We start from the raw sequence: 23,338 nt of genomic DNA on the forward strand, positions 1-23,338 counted from the left end.
TTATTATACTGAGGAAAAGGTGTTTAATTATGGGATTGAAGTAAGGTGCCTTTGCCATGCACACCAATGTCATTTTTTAAATACATGAAAGATACCCTAAGATTTTACACATCAGTTATTTGCAATAGTAATTGTATTTGTACTTTAGGACCTGAGAGACCGTCTCTGGGATATTTGTGAAAACAGAAGGGAAGAAGCAGAGCAAGAACGTAGTGATATCATGAATGATGGCTGGTTACCAGATCATATGGGAATCTTGATGAACCATTTCTTTTCACTTATGCAGGTATGGTAAATAGCTAAATCAATATAGTCCTGATCCTGCCCAGGCAAACTCTTGGATTAATGCATTCATGGGACATACAGGACCTTGATCTCAATGGGACTTCACGTTTGTGGACCCTTAAGACTGCACAGTCAGGACCAAAATTAGCAAATGTCCCTTTAATTCAGTCCTACTAAAAAAGAAATCTGACTGAAGTGAGGAGTGAGAAGATAAAAAAGGAAGACATGCATGTGCACTCCAAGAATTGTATGACCTTTTGGGCAGAGAGGATAAAGAAAAAAAATTATCATAGTACTGTAAAAATACATTTTCAGACTATATTGCATAGTGTTGCTCTTTGCATTCACCTTACCAATCAAATGAGTTTAGTGGAATATTCCATAGTACTGGTTTTCTTTTTCTATTTATAATGGCCTCTGTTCTGAATTTGGCCTTCTAAATGCTATAATTATATACAGTGCTACCAGACCCACCTATTTTAAAGACCCTGTTTTCAGTTCCTTATAACTTTCCCAAACTACCATTTTCAGTGAAATTGCATATCACAGAATCATAGAAGATTAGAGTTGGAAGGGACTCAGGAGGTCATCTAGTCCCACACCCCGCTCAAAGCAGGACCAATCATAACTAAATCATCCCAGCCACGGCTTTGTCAAGCTGGGCCTTAAAAACTTCTAAGGATGGAGATTCCACCACCTCCCTAGGTAACCCATTCCAGTGTTTCACCACCCTCCTAGTAAAAAAGTTATTCCTAATATCCAACCTTGACCTCCCGCACTACAGCTTGAGACCATTATTCCTTGTTTGTCATCTGCCATTACTGAGAACAGCCTAGCTCCACCCTCTTTGGAAACCTCCTTCTTGTTCGAATGGTGTCCCTGTGGGTGCTCTACTCTAGGTGTTGGCACGTCCTCAATCAGAGATTTTTGCAAGCAGTTCTCGTCTGGGTCACACATGTGCCATCCCCATCTCGTGATGCCATTGATGCCTTTTTCAGCATGTGTGGCACGACTCCCCCAGGTCCTTCTCAACCGTCTGCAGTCCGAGACTGAGCCCTCAGCAGTTTTCCTCAACTGATCAGTTACCTTGTTATTAGTTAGTTTTACTGTTACATTTAGTCAGCTTTTCTTTTCAGTACTTATTCTCCCCTTAATCCCTCCAAAAAAATTTATTTTCGATTATATATTTCCCCTCTTCCTCTTCCTCATAGAGTAAGTTAGAATTTAATTTTGTTCCCTTTCACGGAATTGGGCATCATGCCGGGTTTCAAAAGATGCACCTCGTGTAAGGATGCGATCCCAGCATCTGGCGGGCACTTAATAAGTCAGATGCCTGGGTGAGGGATACATAATGCAGAATGTGTCCATTGTAAAAACTTGAAAGCCAGAGCCAGGCATGACAGAGACCTGTGGCTGAAACTTATTCTCATGGAGAAGTTACTCAGACCCGCCTCTGATCCTGGACAAAGTAATACCTCGACAGAGGGAAAATCTACTAGAAAACGTCACTAAATCCCTCCCCCTGCAACTGAGTTGGCCACGAGAAGGAGGTCACCAGCCACAGTGGGTAGAAGACCTGGTACCAATGAGGCTGTAGGTTCCTCAGGTACACCCAGTGTCTCGACACCGAAGGACTCCCAACATCCCAGTGCAGAGTAAAGAGGCAAAATTACGCAGCCCTCCTCCGATACAGCACTGACAATATTAATGGTTCACAAACCACTAATTAAAATGGCAGCAACTGCCATAGCATCAGTGCCCTTAGAGAGCACAGTACTGACCATGGCACCAAGGCTTGACTGGTCGCGAGAACTGCAACTGGAACAGTAGCAAGCCTCTCTCGAGGTTGTGGGCACTGCAGCCAGAACGGTAGCAATGGCCTTTGTCATGCTCAGGGCTTCATGGCTCCACTCTGCAGCTTTACCTAGACAGTTGCAATCCACCATAGAAGATCTTCCATTCAACAAGGCAAAGCTCTTCACAGAAAAAACTAATCAAGTCATGCACACAATGAAGGATTTGTGACCCACGCTGTGCACTCTCGGCATATATACACATGCGATGAAGAGGAAACAATATAGATATCAACCATACACTCAAAAATACCAACACTTATTCCCACCCTCTGTCATCTCCATTGGGCTTTGGTATCCCTACCCCCTGCTTAGCAAGTGCAGTTCAGTTGAGAGTGAACCCTCAGTCAGGGCGTGCCAAGAACAGTTTTGCTCCCCTTGATTCACACAAGGATAACAACACTTTATTACCGCTGCACCCAATAACAAAGTGATTTGCAATCCAACACCAGTGATCATTTGGGTAAAGCAGCTCCATCATACAGCTCACCTACGCAGAGTGGGTGCATCTGTGCAAACAAGGTCAGTTCCTGAAATCTTCTTCTCCAGCTCATCATTAGATGTCAGGGGAGTGCTCACTGAAGCCCTGCTTACACTCATAGTTAGTAGTTGTATTAGTGTTAGTTTTTTCATAGTTAGCAAATAGTTTTAATGTTTTCTTTCTTTCTTTCTTTCTTTTTAGTTAAATATTAGATAGCTCTTACTCTTTTCTTACTGGGAGGTGATGCCTGGTTCTCCTGGCTTCAAGTGCTGTCTGTCGTGCTGCTGTATCCATTGCCATGGAGAATTGCATCTTGGATCAACTGGCATCACCTACTCCCTCCAGGAGACCTGATCCTCCAGAGGAATCCTTCGACGAACAGGAGGCTAGAGCCAATGAAGCAGTCGTGCCTTCTTCATCTCTGGCAGATGATTTTAAACACTTTCAGGACCTCATCAAGAGGGTTGCAGACTCCTTGCAGATTCCCCTCGAGGGGGAATTACAGAGCTTCATCACAAGCTGCTTGACATCCTTCACTCACCCTCATCAGCCCGCATAGCCTTACCTGTCAATTAGGCTCTTTTAGGTCCAGCAAAGATCATCTGGCACACCTCAGCTTCTATTTCACCTACATGCAAAAGAACAGACAAGAAGTATTACATCCCAGCAAAATATTCAAAATTTTTATTTTCCCATCTCTCACCTTACTTACCAAGAAGTAAGGTGAGGGCTTGGTAGTGGATGCGGTGAATGAACATAGTTGGCAACACGACACTAAATCCACATCTCATGACAAAGACCACAAGCGCCTGGACCTCCTAGGGAGAAAGCCTTACTCCTCGGCCTCCCTACAATTCAGAATTGCCAATTATCAGGCTTTGATGGCAAAGTACCACCATGTCAATTATACCAAGCTAACTTTGTTCGTCGACCATCTACTGGAATAACACAAGGAGCAGTTCCAGGCAATTGTTGTGGAGGGCCAACTACTTGCCAGGACAACCTTGCAAGCCTCTGTTGATGCTGCTGCTACTGCTGCCCATTTCATGATTATAATGGCAATGATGAGACAAGCTTCCTCTCTGGTTTCCCACAGGAGGTTGAGAGTACAGTTGAGGACCTTTCTTTTGAGGATCTAAGTTGTTTGTAGATAGTACAGATGAGGCTCTGTGTATACTGAAGGATTCTAGAGCAACTTTGCATTCTCTTGATATCTACACCCCTACTTACAAGAGAAAACTGAGCAAATCTCAGACAGCCAAGAGATCCCATCCCATCCAATTCCTTCCCTCCCAGAGGACATATGAACTGCACCTGAGAAGGCAGAGGTTTCAGAGAAGGCAACCATCTGCTTCTCAGCCTCCTGTCTTGCACCCATCCACCTCCAAGCAGCAATTGTGAAATGTTGGTTGAGGGCCTGAATTACCATCCTCATCCTCTTCAGCTGCACCAATTCACTAGCCTTCCTCCCTTTGGTGATCGTCTTCATCAACTTCAGTTGAGCCTAGGAGTTGATCACTATGGACAAATGGGTCTTGGAGTGATCTAGGAACTACAGGCCTGTTAGTTTAACCTCGATTGTATGCAAGGTCTTGGAACAAATTTTGAAAGAAAAAATAGTTAAGGACATAGAGATAAATAGTAACTGGGATAAAATACATTATTTTACAAAAGATAGATCATGCCAGACCAACCTGATTTCCTTCAGTGGTCATCAACTCTATTGTATCTCTAATAGCCAAAGTTATGCTCAAAATAAAGAAAAAAAGAGCCAGAGTCATTCTAATAGTTCTGACCTGGCCCAGGCAAACGTTTCCTTACCTGATACAGCTGTCTGTTTGCCCTCTGATAACTCTCTGCACTGCTCCCCATCTCTCCCCGGAGAGACAGAAGATTTTTCATCCCAATCTCACAATGCTTTATTTTAAAGTATTGTTGGTCAATGGCTCATGGGGGGAGAGGCAGCCTGCTTAAGAGATGTAAAAAGAGTGCTGTTACACAATAGTAAACAATCTGTTTGCTACATGTGTTCTCAAAAACGAACGTAGTTTGCCAGTTGGTGTGATCTCAGACAGCTTTCCCTGGTGACTGCATTGCTTCCAGATATACTAGACTACATCTTAACTCTGAAAACCTCAAGCTTATCAATGAGCTCCAAAGGAGTCCACTTGGCAGCCATCACGGCTTTTCACACCCTCCAATTGAGAGCTATCCCATCTTTGCCCACTCAACCACAGAGAGATTCCTCAGAAAGAGCTGGGAAACCTCTATCCGCCAGTCCAACAGCCTACTCCAGTATGGGATCTAAATATGGTCCTTAAATGCCTCACAAGCCCACCCTTCGAACCTATGGCTACCTGCTCACTGCTCCATTTGTCAGTAAAGACGACATTCCTGCTAGGCACCATGTCGGCATGATGGGTTGGAGTAATAGGGGTCTGATGGCATCCCCTCCTCCAGTGTTATTTAAGGACAAGGTCATGTTGCGGTCCCACCCCAAGTTCTTACCTACGTTTTCTTCAGACTTCCATTTCAATCAGCCCATTCACCTGCCTGTCTTCCACTCAAACCACATCCACCCAGGACACACTGCTGCACATCCTGGATGTCAGGAGAGCTCTGGCCTCCTATCTACAGAGAACCAAGCCCTTCAGAAAGACCAACAAGTTATTTGTTTCACTAGCAGACAGATCAAAAGAGTCAGCAATCTCTAACCAGAGACTTTCCAAGTGGATATCAAACTGCATTAACTCTTGTTAACAGTCTCATAACATTCAACCACCTTTGCATATATACACTCATTCTGCAAGGTCTATCACCACTTCCATGGCCTTCCTCAAAAATGTACCGATCTTTGAAATCTGTAGAGCCACTACTTGGGCATCTTTACATACATTCACCAAACACTATGCAATAACTCACGACTCCTCCTCTGATACTGTGTTCATCTCAGCTGTACCTTCCACCGTACTGGACTTGACTCCAGAGCCCCTTCGCCTTAGAGGGTACTGCTCAGTAGTCACCTAGAGTGGAGCCCGTAGGGACGCTACTCGAAGAAGAAGAATTGGTTACTTATCCTGTACAGTAACTTAGGTTCTTTGAGATGTGTGTCCCTATAGGTGCTCCACTATCCATCCTTCTTCCCCTCTGCTTCAGAGTTCTCTGCAATGGGGCTTCGTGGTAGAGAAGGAACTAAAGATAGTTTGCCTGCACAATGTTATATAACAATGGCATGGAGCATGAGTGACTAATATGTACAAATGGGCCAAATGGACACTGCTATGAGGAATCTCTGATCAAAGACACGTAGGCTCTAATGCATCTAAGGTGGAGCCCCCATAGGGGGACACATCCCGAAGAACCACAGTTATTGCACATGATGAGTGACCATTTGTTCTCCCAAAAATAAATGCACATTTTTTCTCTCTGTTTTCTCTATATGGGGGACCAGATCCAAAGCCTATTGAAATTCATGCAGAGATAGATAGTGATTTCAATGGACTTTGGATCAGGACCATAATGCTCTTTCTGAAGGTTTCTACCAGGACATTGCCCTCCACATTCAGATGTCTGCGGAAGACACACTTCTACTGTGACACCTACAAGAAAGAAGCGAGAAAGAGTAATGTTTTCAAAAGTGCCTCTGTTACTTAGGAACCTAAGTCCCATTTCAAAAGAGACTTCGGCACTTGCAAGCCTAAGGGCTTGAACAATCTCAAACTTTCACCTTTTAAGTAAATCCACCCAAAACACCTTCCCCACCTCTGTGGAACCAATATGATATTTGCTACCATCACATTGTTCACTCTGCTTGTGGGTTACACCGCTTCCTCCACCCTGTGTCTCTCTTGTCTATTTAGAGTCTCTTCAGGACAGGGATCATCTACCACTCTATGTATATATGGTGCCAAGCACAATGGACACTCCATTCTTGATTGGCCCTTAGGCAGTACCGTAATTAACATGATTAATAATAATCTTACTTACAACAACCTTCATTGACAATGATGGACAAAATTATTGGTACTAAAAGTAGCAAGTCTAAAATTGTGATAACCTATACCTTTATGTTCAACAGCTTTGTCAAAGAAAGCAATAAGAATAGCAACAAAACAGGCACACAGTTCCTGATTCCTGAGATCCTCTGGTGTGGGTTTTACTCTGGGAGGCTATAGCCTTCAGGTAGCTATATTATTGTAGCAATATATATTTTATATACTCACTTTAGCAAGGTCTGATATCCCTAAAAAGTCTATATCAGATATCATCCATCTTTCTTTGTTTTCTGTAACCAGTCAGAAGAATTTTTATCTTTAATTTATGGCCAACTGGCTGTTTTACACTATGAGATTTTTATTCTTTTTATTGTGAATGTGGTTTTGTGCATTTTCCCATGAATATGCAGCACCGTTTTGACAGTTAGAGTCTCCTACACTACTGGTTTAATAAATCAAAGCATGACAGGTGCTAATGCTTTTTGGCTTCACTCTGAAATGAATAGATGTCTTGAACCTTACAAAATCCACTTGGTTTTTCTTTAAGCAGCTTGCCCAATTATAATTCTTTCTTGGACATTTAAACAAAATTCTTTATCTTTTTAATATTATTAAAGGTTTTTAATAATTTAGATTAAAAATGGTGAAAGTATTCAAATCTGTTGTTTAGTTACAGTATAGAAGCACGATAGATTTGTTTTCATGTAATTATATATATATCAGAATTAATATCAATATATTTATATATTCAAATTAAATATATTTTCCTATTTTATAGATGATATTGTTATTAAAGTTTAGAAATATCTGTACTAAAGTTTTGAACACAAATTCTGAAAGTGTACTTTTCCACTAAATGTTGAAGTATATATTTAATTTATTATGAAATACTTAAACAGATATGATTGACCAGTCCTATTTTCTAGCCTTCATCAAGCATTATCATAATGTAGTTATTGCTTTTGATATTATTCGGTAGGCTGGGAATGGCCAACGGGATGGATCACTTGATGCTTACCAGTTCTATTCATTCCCTCTGAAGCACATGACATTGGCCACTGTTGGAGGACAGGATACTGAGCTAGATAGACCATTGGTCTGACCCAGTCTGGCCATTCTTGTGTTCTTATTAGACTTCAGAGTATAAAAAACAGAAAATGCTTTGTTCCATCTTGTTTTGAATGTAAATTTGTATTTCCTTCTGAAGGTTGAAGTGGACCGTTTCCAAGATACAAAGAGATTTCTACATGACTATTACAGAGGAATGGAAGGCAAAATGCCAACAGAGGCCTGTCAAGAGTTCACTAGAATCCCATTACTAGATATTGTTAATGTAGAGCAATCTGTGGATCAAAGCAAGTCAAGAAGGTAAAAACTACTGTAAAAAAAAAAGTAACATAATTAATATAGCATAAGTGTGTGTATTCATGTGTAAACTGTTAAATAGATAGGCAATGGCGATCACAGCCATTTGATATATGTGGAGTATTGTAATGCATTTAATTTATTATGCATTTTTGGCTGCCCAATCTATACTCTATATAGTAACAAAAAAACAAATTGTCAAATGAAAGGTTCCTTCTTTCCCCCAAATTATGACTGTTCTCCAACAAACCTCCAGACTAATCATAGTTAAAAATTAAACATTCAGTTCTGGATCAGTGACAGAATTAAAATTTCATGAGCATGGCCTCTGAGATTGTGATCAACTGAATATAAGTTAAAGCAGCCTTGCTGAGTGCTCACAACTAAACACAATATTCAAAGTGAGAATATATCATCAATTGTATATAACAATGGCATAATACTGTGTATAACAACACCTATATCAGCATCTGAATGGTTTACAGTCCATCAAGACCCCATCAGTGTGTGTGTGTGTGTGTGTGTGTGTATATATATATATGAGTAGTTCATATTAGTCCATCCAGAGTGTGTTACTTGATGCCTACTCCCCTGGTTTTGTTTAGATTAGTCTTGGGGTCCACATAAGCCTCTCTAATCTGGGCTATCCTACATGATTTTGCATCATCCACAAATGTTATCACTTCTGATCAGTGGTAGGGTTCCTTCTTTTTCCATTGCTATGAGAGTCCGGTCCTCTTAATATAACTTAATTGTACCATGTAAACATATACTACACTATAGGGATAGTGAGTTATTACTTGTTTTGTTTTCAAGGATTCCCATGGTTCCTCGTAGACCCCCTTCTCCTGAAATAAACATCACCAAGCAGAAAAGCAAAGCAATTCAACTAAAGAGCAATAAGGATGAGAATTCCTCTGAAAGTGTAATATTTAACTTTGGGGCAGATGAGAAACTTATCACTGATACATGGCAAACAGCAGTAACAGCAATATCAAATATGGTAAGAAATGTTTTGTTTAGTAAAGATTCACAGATTGGTTAAACAGTTAGGTCTACATTTTTCCTGTCCAAATACCAGACATGCACCGGTATCTCAACTCGATGGCTGCTATTCCACTCCTGATGTTTCAGTAATCTCTGCAACCCTAATACATCCCTGCTATAAAGGGGAAAATAGCAGGATCAGCATAGTAGCAGTTCCCCCTCAGAGCTTTGCTCTGTGTACTTCCATTAAAATCTTGCCTCCCTCCCCCTTAGATGGTGGAACCAAACCATCCTGGCATTAGAAATGATCTATCCATCCATGGAAGAGGGATCAGTATTTGTGCCTTAGTATGATTTTTGCTTAAACTGTCAAAAGATTAATCCTCAAGCAGAGATTAGACTTCTCCAGCTTTATTTTATAATGACAAAAGTGTGCTAGTTGCTTTACAGATAGTTTCAAAAGGCAAGTCCTGGAGTAGTGGCTGGGGTTCATGGCTTTCTGCACTTTCACAATATAGTCAGACATATTGTTCTCTATAGTGAATGCCTTAAGATATCTTTACTCAATTCTTCAGCTTCTCAGCTTTTGCTGAAATCTCGCCCTGGTTTGGTTACCAGTGGGTCTTCTTCCCCTGCTGCCCTTTAATAATTAAATAATTTGTTCTGTGTAATATTGAATTATACCATCTTTCTCCTCCTTGCTTTTTTGCTTTAACAACTGTTTCCATATTTAATAATCATGTACCGATCAGATGGTGAAATCAAGAATCAAAATGTCTAATTTATTTTATACATCCAGCAGTAACTACTAGTAGAAAATAAAGGATAGTTCAAAATATTAATTATATGCTATCGATATTGAACACTTAAATTCAAATATTAATATGAATATTAAGGTAATTGCTGAAATACAATCAAAAGAAATGGAGGAAGAAAAAGAACGCCAGCAGCTAGAAAAGAAAGAACAAGAACGACAAAAACCTTCTCAAGCAGCAGGAGGCAAAGGTGGTGGAAAAGATGCCAAAGATGCCAAAAAACCACCTCCAAAATCACCCACCAAAAAGAAAGGTAACTGTGCTTTTCTTTTAAAAATAGAGCATAAAGCTATTCAAATTAAATGAATATATGTTTAAAAAGACACTAATGACAAAAGTTTAATTCTTTTTTCTTTTGATAGTTCAAAACACAGCATATCAGTGTGCTGAGATGGTAGTGATGAACAAATCCATAGAGTGTTGAGTGATAGTTGGGTGAATTAAATAATATGTAGGGATAAATGTCCAAAGTAGTACCCAGAATGTAATACTTGCTAATCTTTCTCTGTGCATTGCTTTGGAAATGTACACATTACAGCCATTTTATCAAATGATGTCAATTTTTGGAAAATGCTGGTTATTTTCTAACATTAATCTCCTGATGTAGTTGTAAGTATATAAATCTTACTTTATTAATAAGGAATAGGATAAAAATAGTCCAAGGCTATTATTCCATTATAATGCATCAATCTTTATAATAAGGTGGATCAGTCAGGTCTGTCCCTGCTCTATATATTATTCTGACAAGATATAAACAATTTATTATTTAATTGTACTCTAATAGCACCTAGAGTCCCAACCAAGATCAGGGCCCCATTGTAATAGGTACTGTATGTACACATAATTAGAGACAGCGAATTCCTAAATAATTTACAGTCTAAATAGAGAAGATGGACAACTGGTGGGGAAAAGGAAGTATTTTAAAAATGGACAACTGAAGCATAGCAAGATATGTGTAAGCCTTTCACAGCAAAAAAAACCCCTGATCTCTGCCACAGACTACTTGTGTAATCTTGGGCATGTCACTTAGTGTATGTCTACACAGCAAAAAAATATCCATGGCAGTGAGTCTCAGAGCCCAGGTCAACTGACTCAGGATTGCGGGGCTCGCACAGCAGGGCTGAAAATAGCACTGTAGACATTCGGGCTTGTGCTTGGAGTCCTCCCTGGGTTTCAGAGGCCAGGTTCCAGTCCAAGCCCAAGCCCAAATGTCTACACTGCTATTTTCAGCCTCATAGCACAAGCCGAAGTCTTTTGACCCAGGGTCTGAGATTCGGTGCTACGGTGAGTTTTTTGCTTTGTAAACATACACTAAATGACTTGCTCAAGGTTACACAAATAGTCTGTGTCAAAGAACAGATCTCTGAATCTAAATCAAGTGCCTTAGCCATAAGACCATCTTTCCTCACAATATAAGATAAGATACTAATGGATACATTTTTTCATTTTATCCCAAATAGAGTTCTGTTGTACATCTGCCTAGAATGGAAGAGCTGATCAGCTTTTATTTCTGGCTTTCACATCCTATGTACAGTGCACTTTTTTTTTATCTTGTAGGCAGTGCAGCACAATATTTACTGAAAGAATGATATAACTTACAGCACTCAATTTTGTCACCTTCAGATTTGATCATTAGCGTTATGTTCAATCTGATGTACTCGTCTGATATCATCCTGTTGCACCACCACAGCAGCTGCATGTCAGTTGTTGGGACAGAAAAGTTATTATTATCTGTACTTAACACTTAGCAGCACTTAACAATCAAGGTGCTTTGACTACAAATAAACTGTCAACTCAATATTCAAAACAAAATGATAAAATACCTTTATAATATTTAAAAGTATTGTTCTCATGGCAGGCTTTAGACCCATCATGTAAAAGCTACTAATAGAATGATGTAAAAAGATATAAAATGAAGTAGAGGAGGTCTATTTTTAATTGTACGCCCTGCTTTTCCTATTTCAGTGCTGTCCTTCCACCATTTTGGTGGTAACTAATATTGACTTACCAACATACAACTTTTATCATCATTTATCTCATCTCTGAATTCGGCCCTAAGACCGAAAGTTAACATTCAAAAGGTACTGTATGTACCTGCAAATTTTCATAGATTAATACATTTTAAGGCCACAAGGGACCTTTATGAGCATCCAGAATCCCAAAAGAAACAATTCCATTAGATAATGATTTCCCATTAGCAATTATATTTTGAGCTCTGTTAGTTAACCAGTTTTAATCCATTGAACAGGTGCTACACTGATTTTGTATAGTGTTAATTTTTTTAATTGAGCTATCATGCAGGTGTAAGTCAAATGCCTTACAGATGTCTAAGGATATTATGTCAACAGTTACATTTATCCACCAAATTTATAATCTCATAAAAATATTATCAGATTAATTTAAAAAGACCTATTTTCCATAAAACAAATTGTACTATGCTGTGGTCTATATGTATATGCAGTCCAAAGATTATAAGATTTTCTTTTTGGTGAAAATATTTTCTTTTCTTTGCAGGTGCTACTTCTCCAGCACCTGTAGTTGAAGCCACTCCTATTCCTCTAACACCAGAGGAATTAAAGAAACAAGAATTAAAGCTTAAAATGAAGCAGGAATATTTTAGTGCTCTTGAATATGAAGGTATGCAAATGGTTCAGTGCGCTACATTGTGGGAGTTGATCTTCATTCCTAATTTAGATTTTTTAATATTTGAAACTGTCTGCAAAGTTCTGTTGAAAATTTGCTGGGTGAATGAGGAAACAAAAGGAAGAAAAAGGGTCTGAAGAATCCTGGACACTTAAAAAAATAATTGTAGATAGTAATTTTTAAATAAATATATTCAAAATGGAAGAGAAAGGACTTTTAACCCTTTCTCTCCTCTTTCCTATCTTACTATCAGCTATTCATTGTGAGAGAACAAGTAAATAACATTGACATGAGCTGGTAACCAATATTCAGGTTCTTCTCAGTTGTTTCTGTTAGAGGGGGTCAGGTATTTGTTGGATGCAATCCTGTTTATTTACAAAGAATGTACAAAGTCTGTTTTCCTGAATACAGTAGGAATGAAACAGCAGGAGACAGTTCCTTTGCTCACAGTTCCAAACCTCTCTTCAGCCAGCACTGTATCCAAAAGTGCTCTCTCTCTCTACACACAGCTTCATCAAACCATAATCAGCCTTCTGCATTTATGTTCACATCTAAGGATAACCCCTCAGACCACCTGGCTCAACTCCCACACCAGCCATCCAGGTGGCCTGTGTTTTGGGCAGCAGTTCCTGTTGTTTCAGCTATATTCTACAAACAAGCTTATTTGTTTCCTACATTTATTCTGAATGAAGGGTGGCTGTTACACCCACCTGCTTCAATAATATTTCACCCAACCGCTACCCCCACCCCAACAGTATTTTTTTAAGATCAGATATTTGGGGGTGGGGAGGTGGGAAGGAGAATGTAATTAACTTTAAAGAGGTATAATTGCATTAAGACATGGCAAGACATGTTTTAGATGTCCATTAACACTCCTTGGTTGGTTGAACATAGTGCCTAATTTAATAAAAAAATTGAGAGACAAGATAGATGAAGTAATCTCTTTTATTGGACCAACTTCTCATGGCAAAAGAGACCAGCTTTTTGAGCTACACAGAGCTCCAATAAAAAATTGGATACTCTTTGTTCAGTGTTACTCTTTGGTCTTCTTTCTTTTTCGTCAGGTTTTCCATTCCTCTGTTTATCTGTTTGCTATCTTTCTCTTTTTCCCATTTTATACCTATTTGGAAGGCATTTCTCTTTTCCAAATACTCTTTCTTTGTCTATTGCCTCCATTTTTTACTCTCATTGTCAATGACAACAAATGTCTTTTAATCTTTTCTCAGTCCTCCCATTCTGAAATGCCACTCTTTCTAAGTTATGTGTAATTTTTTACTCATAGATCTCAGTACACAAATAATATATCCTCACACTATACCACCTATTTTCACAAAGAGGGAATTGTAAAAAGACATATAGATTTGTCAGATGCAAAAAAACGCTGGCTTCGAAGGCCTGATCCAAAGCTCATTGAAGTCAGTGTAAAGACTCCCATTGATTTCAATGAGCTTTCGGTTAGGAACAAAAGAGGAAACATTGGCTATGGTTTTGTCATTTGGGATTTGCTTTTTTCCTCTTTTGAAAAATCTGAGAAAGGAATTAAAAGTTTTCATTTTTTTTAAATTACCTAAATATTATTTATATAATTGTTAAATAAAAGGAACACTTCGTCTGTAGAACATTCATTCATGTTATGTTCAAGTCCTAAGGGAAATGTTTTGAAATCATCTCTAGTGGGTTCTCTGCTTTTTCACCTTTGACTTTCTAAATGTAACACTTTTGTCAGAAGATACTGTCTGAATTAGTCTTCTGATTATCTCTTGCCTCTACATCAGTTTGGTTAACATAGCTATATCCTTGTGATATGCAAATTTTGATATCAACTGTAGGCATATTTTGTAAAACAAATTGTGCAATTTGAGTGAATTTAAAAAAATAAAAAGTAATATATTAATAAAGGAAACCTAAACAGGCATTTTGATGCCTGAGTATAAGTTTTGGAGCTTAACTTTAGGAACCTAACTAAGTTTGAAAATAGGCCTCGGATTGTATACATAATAATTATTCTGCAATGACTGTTTCAACAGAGCAAGCTGCAAAATCTCGACTACAGTTGATAAAGACAAAGGCATTTGCGTTTGTAGAAGAACTAGTAATGAAAGCAGAAGAAACTTACAAATATATGGAAAAGTGGCTTGGAGCTAGGTTCCTAGCAGAAATGTCCAGGTAATATATGGCTAATTTTTAAGTAGACCTTGTATCTTAGAATATAAAAGTTATAGTAAAGCTGGTGAAAGTAATTGTTCACACAAAAAACACAAGCAAATAATTTGTAAAAATGTATAGCAATTAATAATTTTGCTGCTAATTTTACTCTCATGACTTGGGACTTGAGTCTTGCTTTATATGTGCCCTGTAGTGCTGCATACCTTGGAAAGTTAAAAAATCTAGTTAGCAATATTGTACACAGCTATTCAGCATCTTATTTTTTTCTTAGGCAATACAGTTAGACTTAGGAGCACCAGTAGACAACCAGAAACTTTGTTCACTGTAAGCTACAATATCAGAGTAGTGGCTCCTACACACATTGGAATTTTGGGATCTTGTTTGCTATGTTTCTGCCATTCCAGAATCCTCCAACTTTTATTAAACCCACTGTGTATAGCAATTGACAAAAGTTATTTTAAAAGATCATAAGAACACTAGGGCCTGGTTTGTGACACAAATTAGTCTCCAGTGCCCAAGAAGTATGTAGATTTGGGCCTAATCATGGCTCCTGGACTCTAATGTAGAGGGGATCTTCTGTGTGCTGGTCAGATCCTTCCCACTGTAATATCAGAGTACTTATGCCTCCACGGTAATATTACTCCTTTCACTGAAGAATGTGCTCACAGTTCTGAGAGTCCATGCAGGGGCACATGACAGGGAGGCAGCTGAAGTAAGTGGGTAGAGTGGGGTCAAGCAAATACACATCAACTCATTTGCCCTATGCAGTTCTGAAAACCCCCATCTATACTATCTTTCCACCAGGTTCTCTCTATGGCTGGGATTCCGCTTTTAAGTGCATTCCCCTCAGCAGTCAGAAATGGAGCATGGTACCAGGGTGTAATGGGAAATGACTAGTCATCGGCCCCTTTCCCATGATCTACACAGAGGATTTGTGGTCCTTAATGGAGAAAATCTCCCATTAATTAAAGATCTCAGAATTTGACTCTAAGTTACTACTGTCTTGCATTTTAAAGTAATAATTGCTTCCTGCATTTCAATTTTTAGTGTTGACAAATTAACTGAGGTTGCACGTCACCACATTGAATGTTCTACCAGAATCCAATATGAGCTAATTTTAGATGAGACAGACTTCTTCATAAACAGTGATGTAAAAGTAATTCCGGATCCTATCCCTCCACCACGACCTCCACCTGTAGAGACATCTGTAAATGGTACTCTAACTATTTCACAACTTAGCACACTCCATAAGCAGTTTCTACAGGTGGCACCTAAAGGTAGGAAATAATATTCTTACACATTCATAAGAGAATTAGTTACTTAATCAAGATTTAAAATAACTGTTAGAAGCTACTATGCTATTTTTTATACTTAGCAACAGCATTATATACACTAACTTATACCAGTAATTAAAGATGCTACATAAAGATATTGTTACTAAGAGCAAAGTCAGAATACTGGTATCCATTTTCCTTTTAATGTGAAATATCTGAATGTAAGTAATCTGTAAGAATCTTTGTTATGGGTTCCTGTATACTCAAATCTAAAATAACTCTTTAGAGTTATCAATATGCTGTGTGTGCTTTTAAAAGTGGTATTCATTTTGTTTAATTCACAAGTTCTGAAAATTCATGAGGTAAGAATCATTTTTATATACAAGTTTTTAATTAAATGAATACTTCTGAGTTCAGTGCAGATGGCAGCCATATTATTAAAAATGACATCATTTATGACACTGGTACCTCTTTTGCCAAAAAGCAGCAAAGCGTTAGTTGAAGTATCTTGAGCTTGCAAAACCTATAGAATGCCTCATATCAATATAGAGTTAACCATTCCATTAATTTACAAGTAGTAGGTCAGATATATTTCTTTTTTTCCCCACAAAATTTGGAGATGAAGCTTTTAGCTCAGTTAGTGGATTCAGCAACAGGTTATCCCGCAAACTGCTTAACTTTGGAGCCAACCAACAATTTCATGTAATCGTTGACCCTGCTCCAGTCTCTTCACTTAATGTAAACACACCCTCAAAATGTGGGAACACTGGTTAAAATATTTTAAACCAGTTTCCAGCATGATCTAATACTGGTTTAAGAATTATATGAAAAAATTTAAGTGTTTAAAAATTAAACCTTTTATTTAAATATATAATTTTTCCTTATTAATTACATCAATATAAAATTAGATGGAAAATAGTTCACAGTCTTTACACAAGTATTCATTACTGTCAGTGTCACAAATGATTATCTTTTGTAATAAATGACTGCTACCACCAGTAGGCTCAGAAATACCTTGTGTAGTTTAAAAATCATAATCAAATTCACCCAGTGTAACACCATTGAAGCTCAATAAGGCTCACTAATGATGAATTTAGCCCTTTAGGTTGAAATACATTTCACTGTATATTTACAGAGAAAAAGTGAGCTCACCTTTTGAACTTGCAAACTGTTTGACTGAGAAACATGTTTACAGTTTTCCTTTAAACAGATGTCTATCTAGTGTGTGTGTGTGTGTGTGAGAGAGAGAGAGAGAGAGCATTCCAAACTACTGTGCAGCAAATAAAATAACAGATAGTATTGTGCGTTTAACTAATTATAAGAAGCAGGGAATATCTTATATTTGCATTCATTTATAGAGTGCCATAGAAGTAAAGCAGACTTCACAGACATCAAACATGACTGGTCATGCCCTCAAGGAAATTTTGTTTTAGATTTATTTATTTATATATATAAGACTATAAAAAAGTGTCTAACACAGACTTTAACACCCTTGACGTTTGTTTATAGATAAATGCAGTAGTAATTTCCATTATATACTGATGACAATCCAGAGGGGTAGCCGTGTTACTCTGTATACAGCAAAAACAACGAGAGATCTGTGGCACTTTAAAGACTAACAAATTTAATATTTGTATACATAAGCTTTTGAGAGACTTCAGCTCTCTTCTTCAGATGCAGTAATATAGAAAATAGGTAACACAGATAAACTTAGTCTTCCTTTTTTTTTTGCTACAATCTCACCTTCCCCCAACGTTGACCCTTAGATAGCATCACCCTCTAGTAACAAGCCCCCATAAAAAAAGGTCAACAGACTCAAGCTATTCTCAAGTGGGAAACAAGTTTCAAAGTCAAGGGGCCATAATTGAGAATGCCCTACGAGCAGTTCCCTCTCTTTTAAAACCAAAGGGACTCCAGTTCAAGAGTCTCCACTGTTCTCTACAATGACAGTATAGCACAGAAACAGAGGCAATCTCTCAAGTAGGCAGGTCCCAGGCCATATGGGCTTTGTTATCATTATTTTATGTTATTGGTATATGGTAATGCTAGGGGCCAGGAACCTACAAGATCAAAAATAACTCTTTAAACTCTACCAAGAAACCCCCGGGAACGCAGTGAAGATAGCAAAGTACTGGCATAATGTCCTTACAGATACAAAGCTTGCTTAACAAGTGCGCTGCTGTATTCTGCACTTTGTTCAGAGTTTGAATGGATTGAAGATGTAGCCCCATGAAGAGCACATTGCAGTAATTTAATTCTGCAGTGACAAAGGCATGAACCAGGATAATAAGATACATATCTTCCCCCTCCCCTGTCCCAAAAAATAAAACAGTAATTCTCAACCTTCTGGCCAGACACAAATGAAAAGAGAACAGTCCTGGTTCCTGTTGAAATGTGATTATCCTACAGTAATTAGGAATCCAACTAGATACTAAATTTGCAATTGTAAGTGAGAAGTGAGAGACAGACACCTTAATCAGAAAAGCAGATATAATCCTCACCATATCTTCCGATATGGTTTCCCCAACCAATCAACGTATCTAAATTGAACATTACACAGCTCACTCTCAATTCAGCCAATCGTTGGGAAAGGTACACTGCTGTATCATCTGGGGCAGAAGGAGCAGAAATAAAAGACTGGAGTCCTCTGTCTGTTGAAGGCAATGTAGCTCACGGTTTCTTACTGACCGTCCTAATCATCCTATATAAATGTTGAACAAGAAGGAACTCTGCAGTCAGCACTTTCATGGAGTTTGGCAATTGCCAAACATTACTTTCTGGAACTTGGAGGAAAAGATTGAGGACTATCCCGTTCTTTCCCCCACAGTCCACACACGTGGTCCATAGCAACTTACTGAGGTCAGTGGTGTTGAAAGTAGTTGATATATCTAAAGATATCAGCACATACACCCTTCATTCACTGCTAGGATGAAGTCATCAATCAAGGAGATCAACATAATCTCTGTCCTGTATCCTAGTTGGTACCCCAGCTGACAGGAATCAAGGAAATCTGAGATATGTAGGTAATTTTAACCATGAAGAGAAGATTAGGTACAGGACTATAGTTAACCAGATAAATCAACATCAATTTTTGGCATCTTGAGCAAAAACCTTATAAATTGTTCTTTAAGAGAATCCAGCACCACATTCTTAAGAGAGGGCACTTGTGTTGTGGGACATTCGTTATGATCAGTATGAAGTTACAGGTGAGACATGGTAGACCCAATTTGCAGATCAGTAAGGTTTAATGTGTAAGGATTTCTTAGATAGTTAGTTTAATACAAAGCCAACAATTAACTACAACATATCATACTCACTAGACCCAAAGAGTTGTATGTTCACTCAGGACACTGTATACAGGAACACCTTGCCTCAGGAGCTCTGCAAGGGGATCAGGCCGACAGCATCTCCTGTGGAATCAGGCAGTGATGAAGCACACCCCCTTGCCTGGGTGGTGGCTTTTTATACTTTTCTGTATACATTGTCCTTTCATTCACTTATCTTTGATGAAGTTCTTATGTCCTTCACTTTCTCTATACTTTATTGTTAATACTAACTACATATTTATGTTTTCACCATGATAATTGGAGCAAAACAACATCCAGTAGTGGGAGAGGCGGTGGGAAAGAACATGACTTAATGTAAAATGTGTAAACTTTTGTCCTTGTTCAACTTTATCTATATACAACTATAAACATGCAAACTATTTGCTGTGTTGTACAAAACCCACACTATTTACTGTCTGCTGTGGTGTGCAGAAACTGAAATGCCACAAGGTTATTCAGCACTCTATTGGTCTCTGCCAGTTGTAAAAAACAGTCAAGCTGCTGAGGCTAGGTCTTAAACAGTGGTCAAGCAACTCACCAGTGGCCAGGCACCTTGGTCAAACAACTCATGCCAAGCTAGGCCTCCAACAGAGTCAGTTGGATTGACCAAGTTATCAGTCATCTCAAAAAAGTCTGTGGAACAAGATTTTGTGGAAGTTATGGTGGAAGAAAAAAACTCGCTCTTTGTCTCCTACACAGCCACAGTATAACAGCTTTAAAACCCTACTGAAAACAATGATAGATTGGGCTGTTGGAAGAATATTACTCTCCCTCAGCGCGCTCTTGTTCCATCAAGAACTGACCATCAAAACAAGCCCCTTACCATGAGGAAAAACATGTGCTGCAATCTTTTATTTCTGCAGGAGGTAATGATCCAAAGACATACATAGCATATCTAGTCAACCCACCTTCAATTCTTATCCAAACATTAGCTCAAGATTGCAGTCAGCCATGGCTCTCATGGAAGCCTGAATTTATTCAGAAAGAATAATTATCAAAATAGAAGTTGAAGTCACTGATCACAAACAGTCTGGGTGAATATAACACTACACTATCAGGGACTCACATAAGAACACTGGGGTGATCTGTGTGCTAGGATTAGTACCATCCTTTATCTGGGGTCTCACACACAAGATGGACATATTGTATTCAATATATTTTTGGTGAAAGACCTATTCAGTGGATTGGATACAAACAGCATAGACTCACCACATCCTCAACAATGCCATTCCATTCATACTGTACAAAATAGCCAAATGACACCAACTGCACCAATACAGATCCTGCAGTATTGTCTAACCAGATTTTGGTAATATGTGCAAAGCTGGGAACCTCATTCTTACTTATATCATGGATGGTGGAAACTTTATTGACTGAGTATGCAAACACACATCAGTGTGAGCCAATGATTTCGGTCCTTGTCTGCTGATACGCCATTCACTAGAGAGATGACTACAGGGAAACCATTGAGAACAAAACTAATTGGTCTTAGTTTACATCTATATTAATAAAAGTAACTGGAGTAGTAGTATTTGTATTATGATAATGTCTTCTAAGCAGTAAACACATATGAGTATAAAAATAGATTAACCCTGTCCCATAAAAGCTTATGTTCAATGTATACTGCAAGAAATACCAGGTGAATACAACAAAACAGACAAGGGAGGATAATCGGATGATAAGACTATTATGACTTGTATAATAAGAAGTGGTCACAGTACAACAACTCTTATCTTTAATTTGTCCCTCTCCTGTCTCTGCTTGTCTTTTAGCAGAAGAATCTAGGCTCCCTAGTCATTGAGGCCAATCACACTTGCCCAGACCACCACCAAACCTTAAACTTTTAGAGCTCTCATTGCCCCAAACAAAAATAATAATAAAGAATAATAATTATAGTGCCTAATCCTTCATTGCTTACTCATGTGAGTAACCCTCAGATTTCTCATGATAGTAGAGTCACCAGATTACTTATGAGTATTGGCTGTAGGATTAGGCACTAATATAGATACTTACAGATATACAATACCTATAAATATTAATCCTATCACCTCTGACATATGTACTATTCCCTGTCACCAGAAAGGTTAAGTGGCGAGGCCACACACTTGGATAAAATTAAAAGAGCAAGTCTTCTATAGTATGTAAATAACAAAAATCCTAAAATTGATCTGAATCCATGCAAAGGATTCCATGAATCCATGCAAAGGATTTAAGAATCAAAGTACCAAGTTGACTGGGCATAACATTACTGTGATTACATATAACAGAATTTTGAATCAACTGCAATCTCAATTAACTTTTCTGGAAAACTAGAGAAGAGAGAAAAAAATCAAAGGAGAAAGAATTAATTTTGAAATAAAATTATATGTAAAGTGCTTTTTCACATAAAATTTGGATGGAAAATATTTTGGAAATGGGAAAAGGCTTTCTTGGTGATATATGTAATAGAGTGACAAAATCAGAGGAGAAAGGACAAACCCAATATATTTTAACAATAGGGTGAGGACATAAAAATTCAATCTCATAACAAATTAAATTTTAAACAGTTTTATGTTTCCTAGGAATGTAAAGTATTAAAGAGCTGCTGGTGCTTCACAGACAACTTTATTTTGTCCTTCACCTTTGGTTCTCTATGGAGACACCTTACTCACAACTCTGAGCATCGATGGAGAAAAAACAGACTTTTACTGGACCTAGATACATGCTGGTGCAATCTTTCAGTTAACAAGGAGAACCTAAGAAACATTTTTGTTACTCAGTGTCATTGTCTTAATATGAGGTGAATGTTCAGTGTTTGTTGGCTCCATGAAGTCTTTTGATCAGCATTCTTATGGTAATTTAATGTATACCCCTGATGAATGTGCTACTTTGTTCTCTAGTAAGGGTGTTCCTTTTCTGTAATAGAAGACCCATGACAGGTCTGAAGTTGAACCACTAATTCCCAGTCAACATTTTTCTCTTCTTTTTTTTTTTCTGGGTTTCTCTGAATATGGTCTATCTTGTCAGCAAAATCAAACTATTTACATGTTTGACTGATCCGATCTCCTCTGATTTTCTTCAACAGCATCTTCTTATGACTAGATGAATTTCCAAAAATGTATCTTTGTTTTCTGGACCTTATCAATATAATACTAAATATGCCATAATGAATCCTATTTTGAATTCACCTGCTTTACATTCCCAAACTAACTAAAATAAATTATGTCCCAATTCTTTTAATCTGTTTATAACTGATATGTATGAGCATGTTCATAGTCAGATTCTGCCATTTCTTCACAATTATGACCTGTATGGACCATATCAATCCAATTTGTAGAGCTAGCTATTCAACTGAAATAGCCATGAATCAAGTCTTACTTCTCTATTCTACATTCAAAAATCATTTAGAATACCTGTAAGTTTAGACACAGTGAAAAATAAACAACTTAGACCTGAGCTTCCCTCTGGCATTCAGGGCATGTACAGTTTGAAAGTTATCTTTCTAATCAATCATCACAGATTATTTTTGGTAAAAATTTTCCCAGGCCTTATTATTTCAGCATGTACCAAATACAGGACAACCAATGGCCACTATCTTCTTATCACTATTAGTTTAAAAAACTAAATTATCATCAGTTTAATTTTGTCTCATCACTGAATTTGAAATAGCTAAATTTAAGACTGCATTTAATTCAATTGGAAGTCTGTTCTTCAGTGAGAGTTTTGCCTGAATAAGGAATTCAGAATTTGGCCCATATTTCAAATATCTTCTAAAATGTATGCCAAAAAGGGTTCAGATTTATGTCCATTTCCCAGCACTTTTGTGAGTACAAGTCAAGACCTTTAGAACAGTAAACCTATTTAGCTGCAATTTGATGTTAAATATGAGTGTGAGCTGTAGTTTTGTTTGTAGGGACAGGTAATCAGACCTCTAGTGTTGATTTTTCCAAGGGTAATTTTTCTTTCATTATATTACTTTCAAAAGTAGAAAATCTAGTAGGCTTTTTTTATTCTTATTTATTATTTACCTCTCCTGTTACATCTCTTACTTAATCATGTAGAATAGTTCCAGAGGAGTAGTCGTGTTAGTCTGTATACAGCAAAAACAACAAGAGATCTGTGGCACTTTAAAGACTAACAAATTTAATATTTGCAGACATAAGCTTTCG

At 37.9% G+C, this 23,338-nt stretch overlaps 1 protein-coding gene across 2 annotated transcripts in view; it reads left to right on the top strand.

Annotated features, from left to right (window-relative positions):
• The first annotated feature begins 69 nt into the window (after positions 1–69).
• The window catches only part of LOC137151201 (sperm flagellar protein 2-like), a 73,637-nt gene continuing 50,368 nt past the window's right edge, over positions 70–23,338 (top strand). For both annotated transcript variants that reach the window (XR_010919205.1, XM_067545514.1), the window contains exons 1-7: positions 70–286; positions 7,822–7,982; positions 8,796–8,982; positions 9,863–10,034; positions 12,296–12,418; positions 14,452–14,590; positions 15,638–15,867. Coding sequence is in view for 1 of the 2 variants with exons in the window: in XM_067545514.1 (XP_067401615.1) it covers positions 221–286; positions 7,822–7,982; positions 8,796–8,982; positions 9,863–10,034; positions 12,296–12,418; positions 14,452–14,590; positions 15,638–15,867 (1,078 nt within the window). In the remaining variant the exon portion in view is untranslated. The remainder of the gene's footprint in view (positions 287–7,821; positions 7,983–8,795; positions 8,983–9,862; positions 10,035–12,295; positions 12,419–14,451; positions 14,591–15,637; positions 15,868–23,338) is intronic.

Source organism: Emydura macquarii, unplaced genomic scaffold (assembly GCF_026122565.2).
Source record: "Emydura macquarii macquarii isolate MOO-44397 ecotype Brisbane River unplaced genomic scaffold, CSIRO-AGI_Emac_v2 contig_1045, whole genome shotgun sequence".
NCBI classification, from domain to species: Eukaryota; Metazoa; Chordata; order Testudines; family Chelidae; genus Emydura; species Emydura macquarii.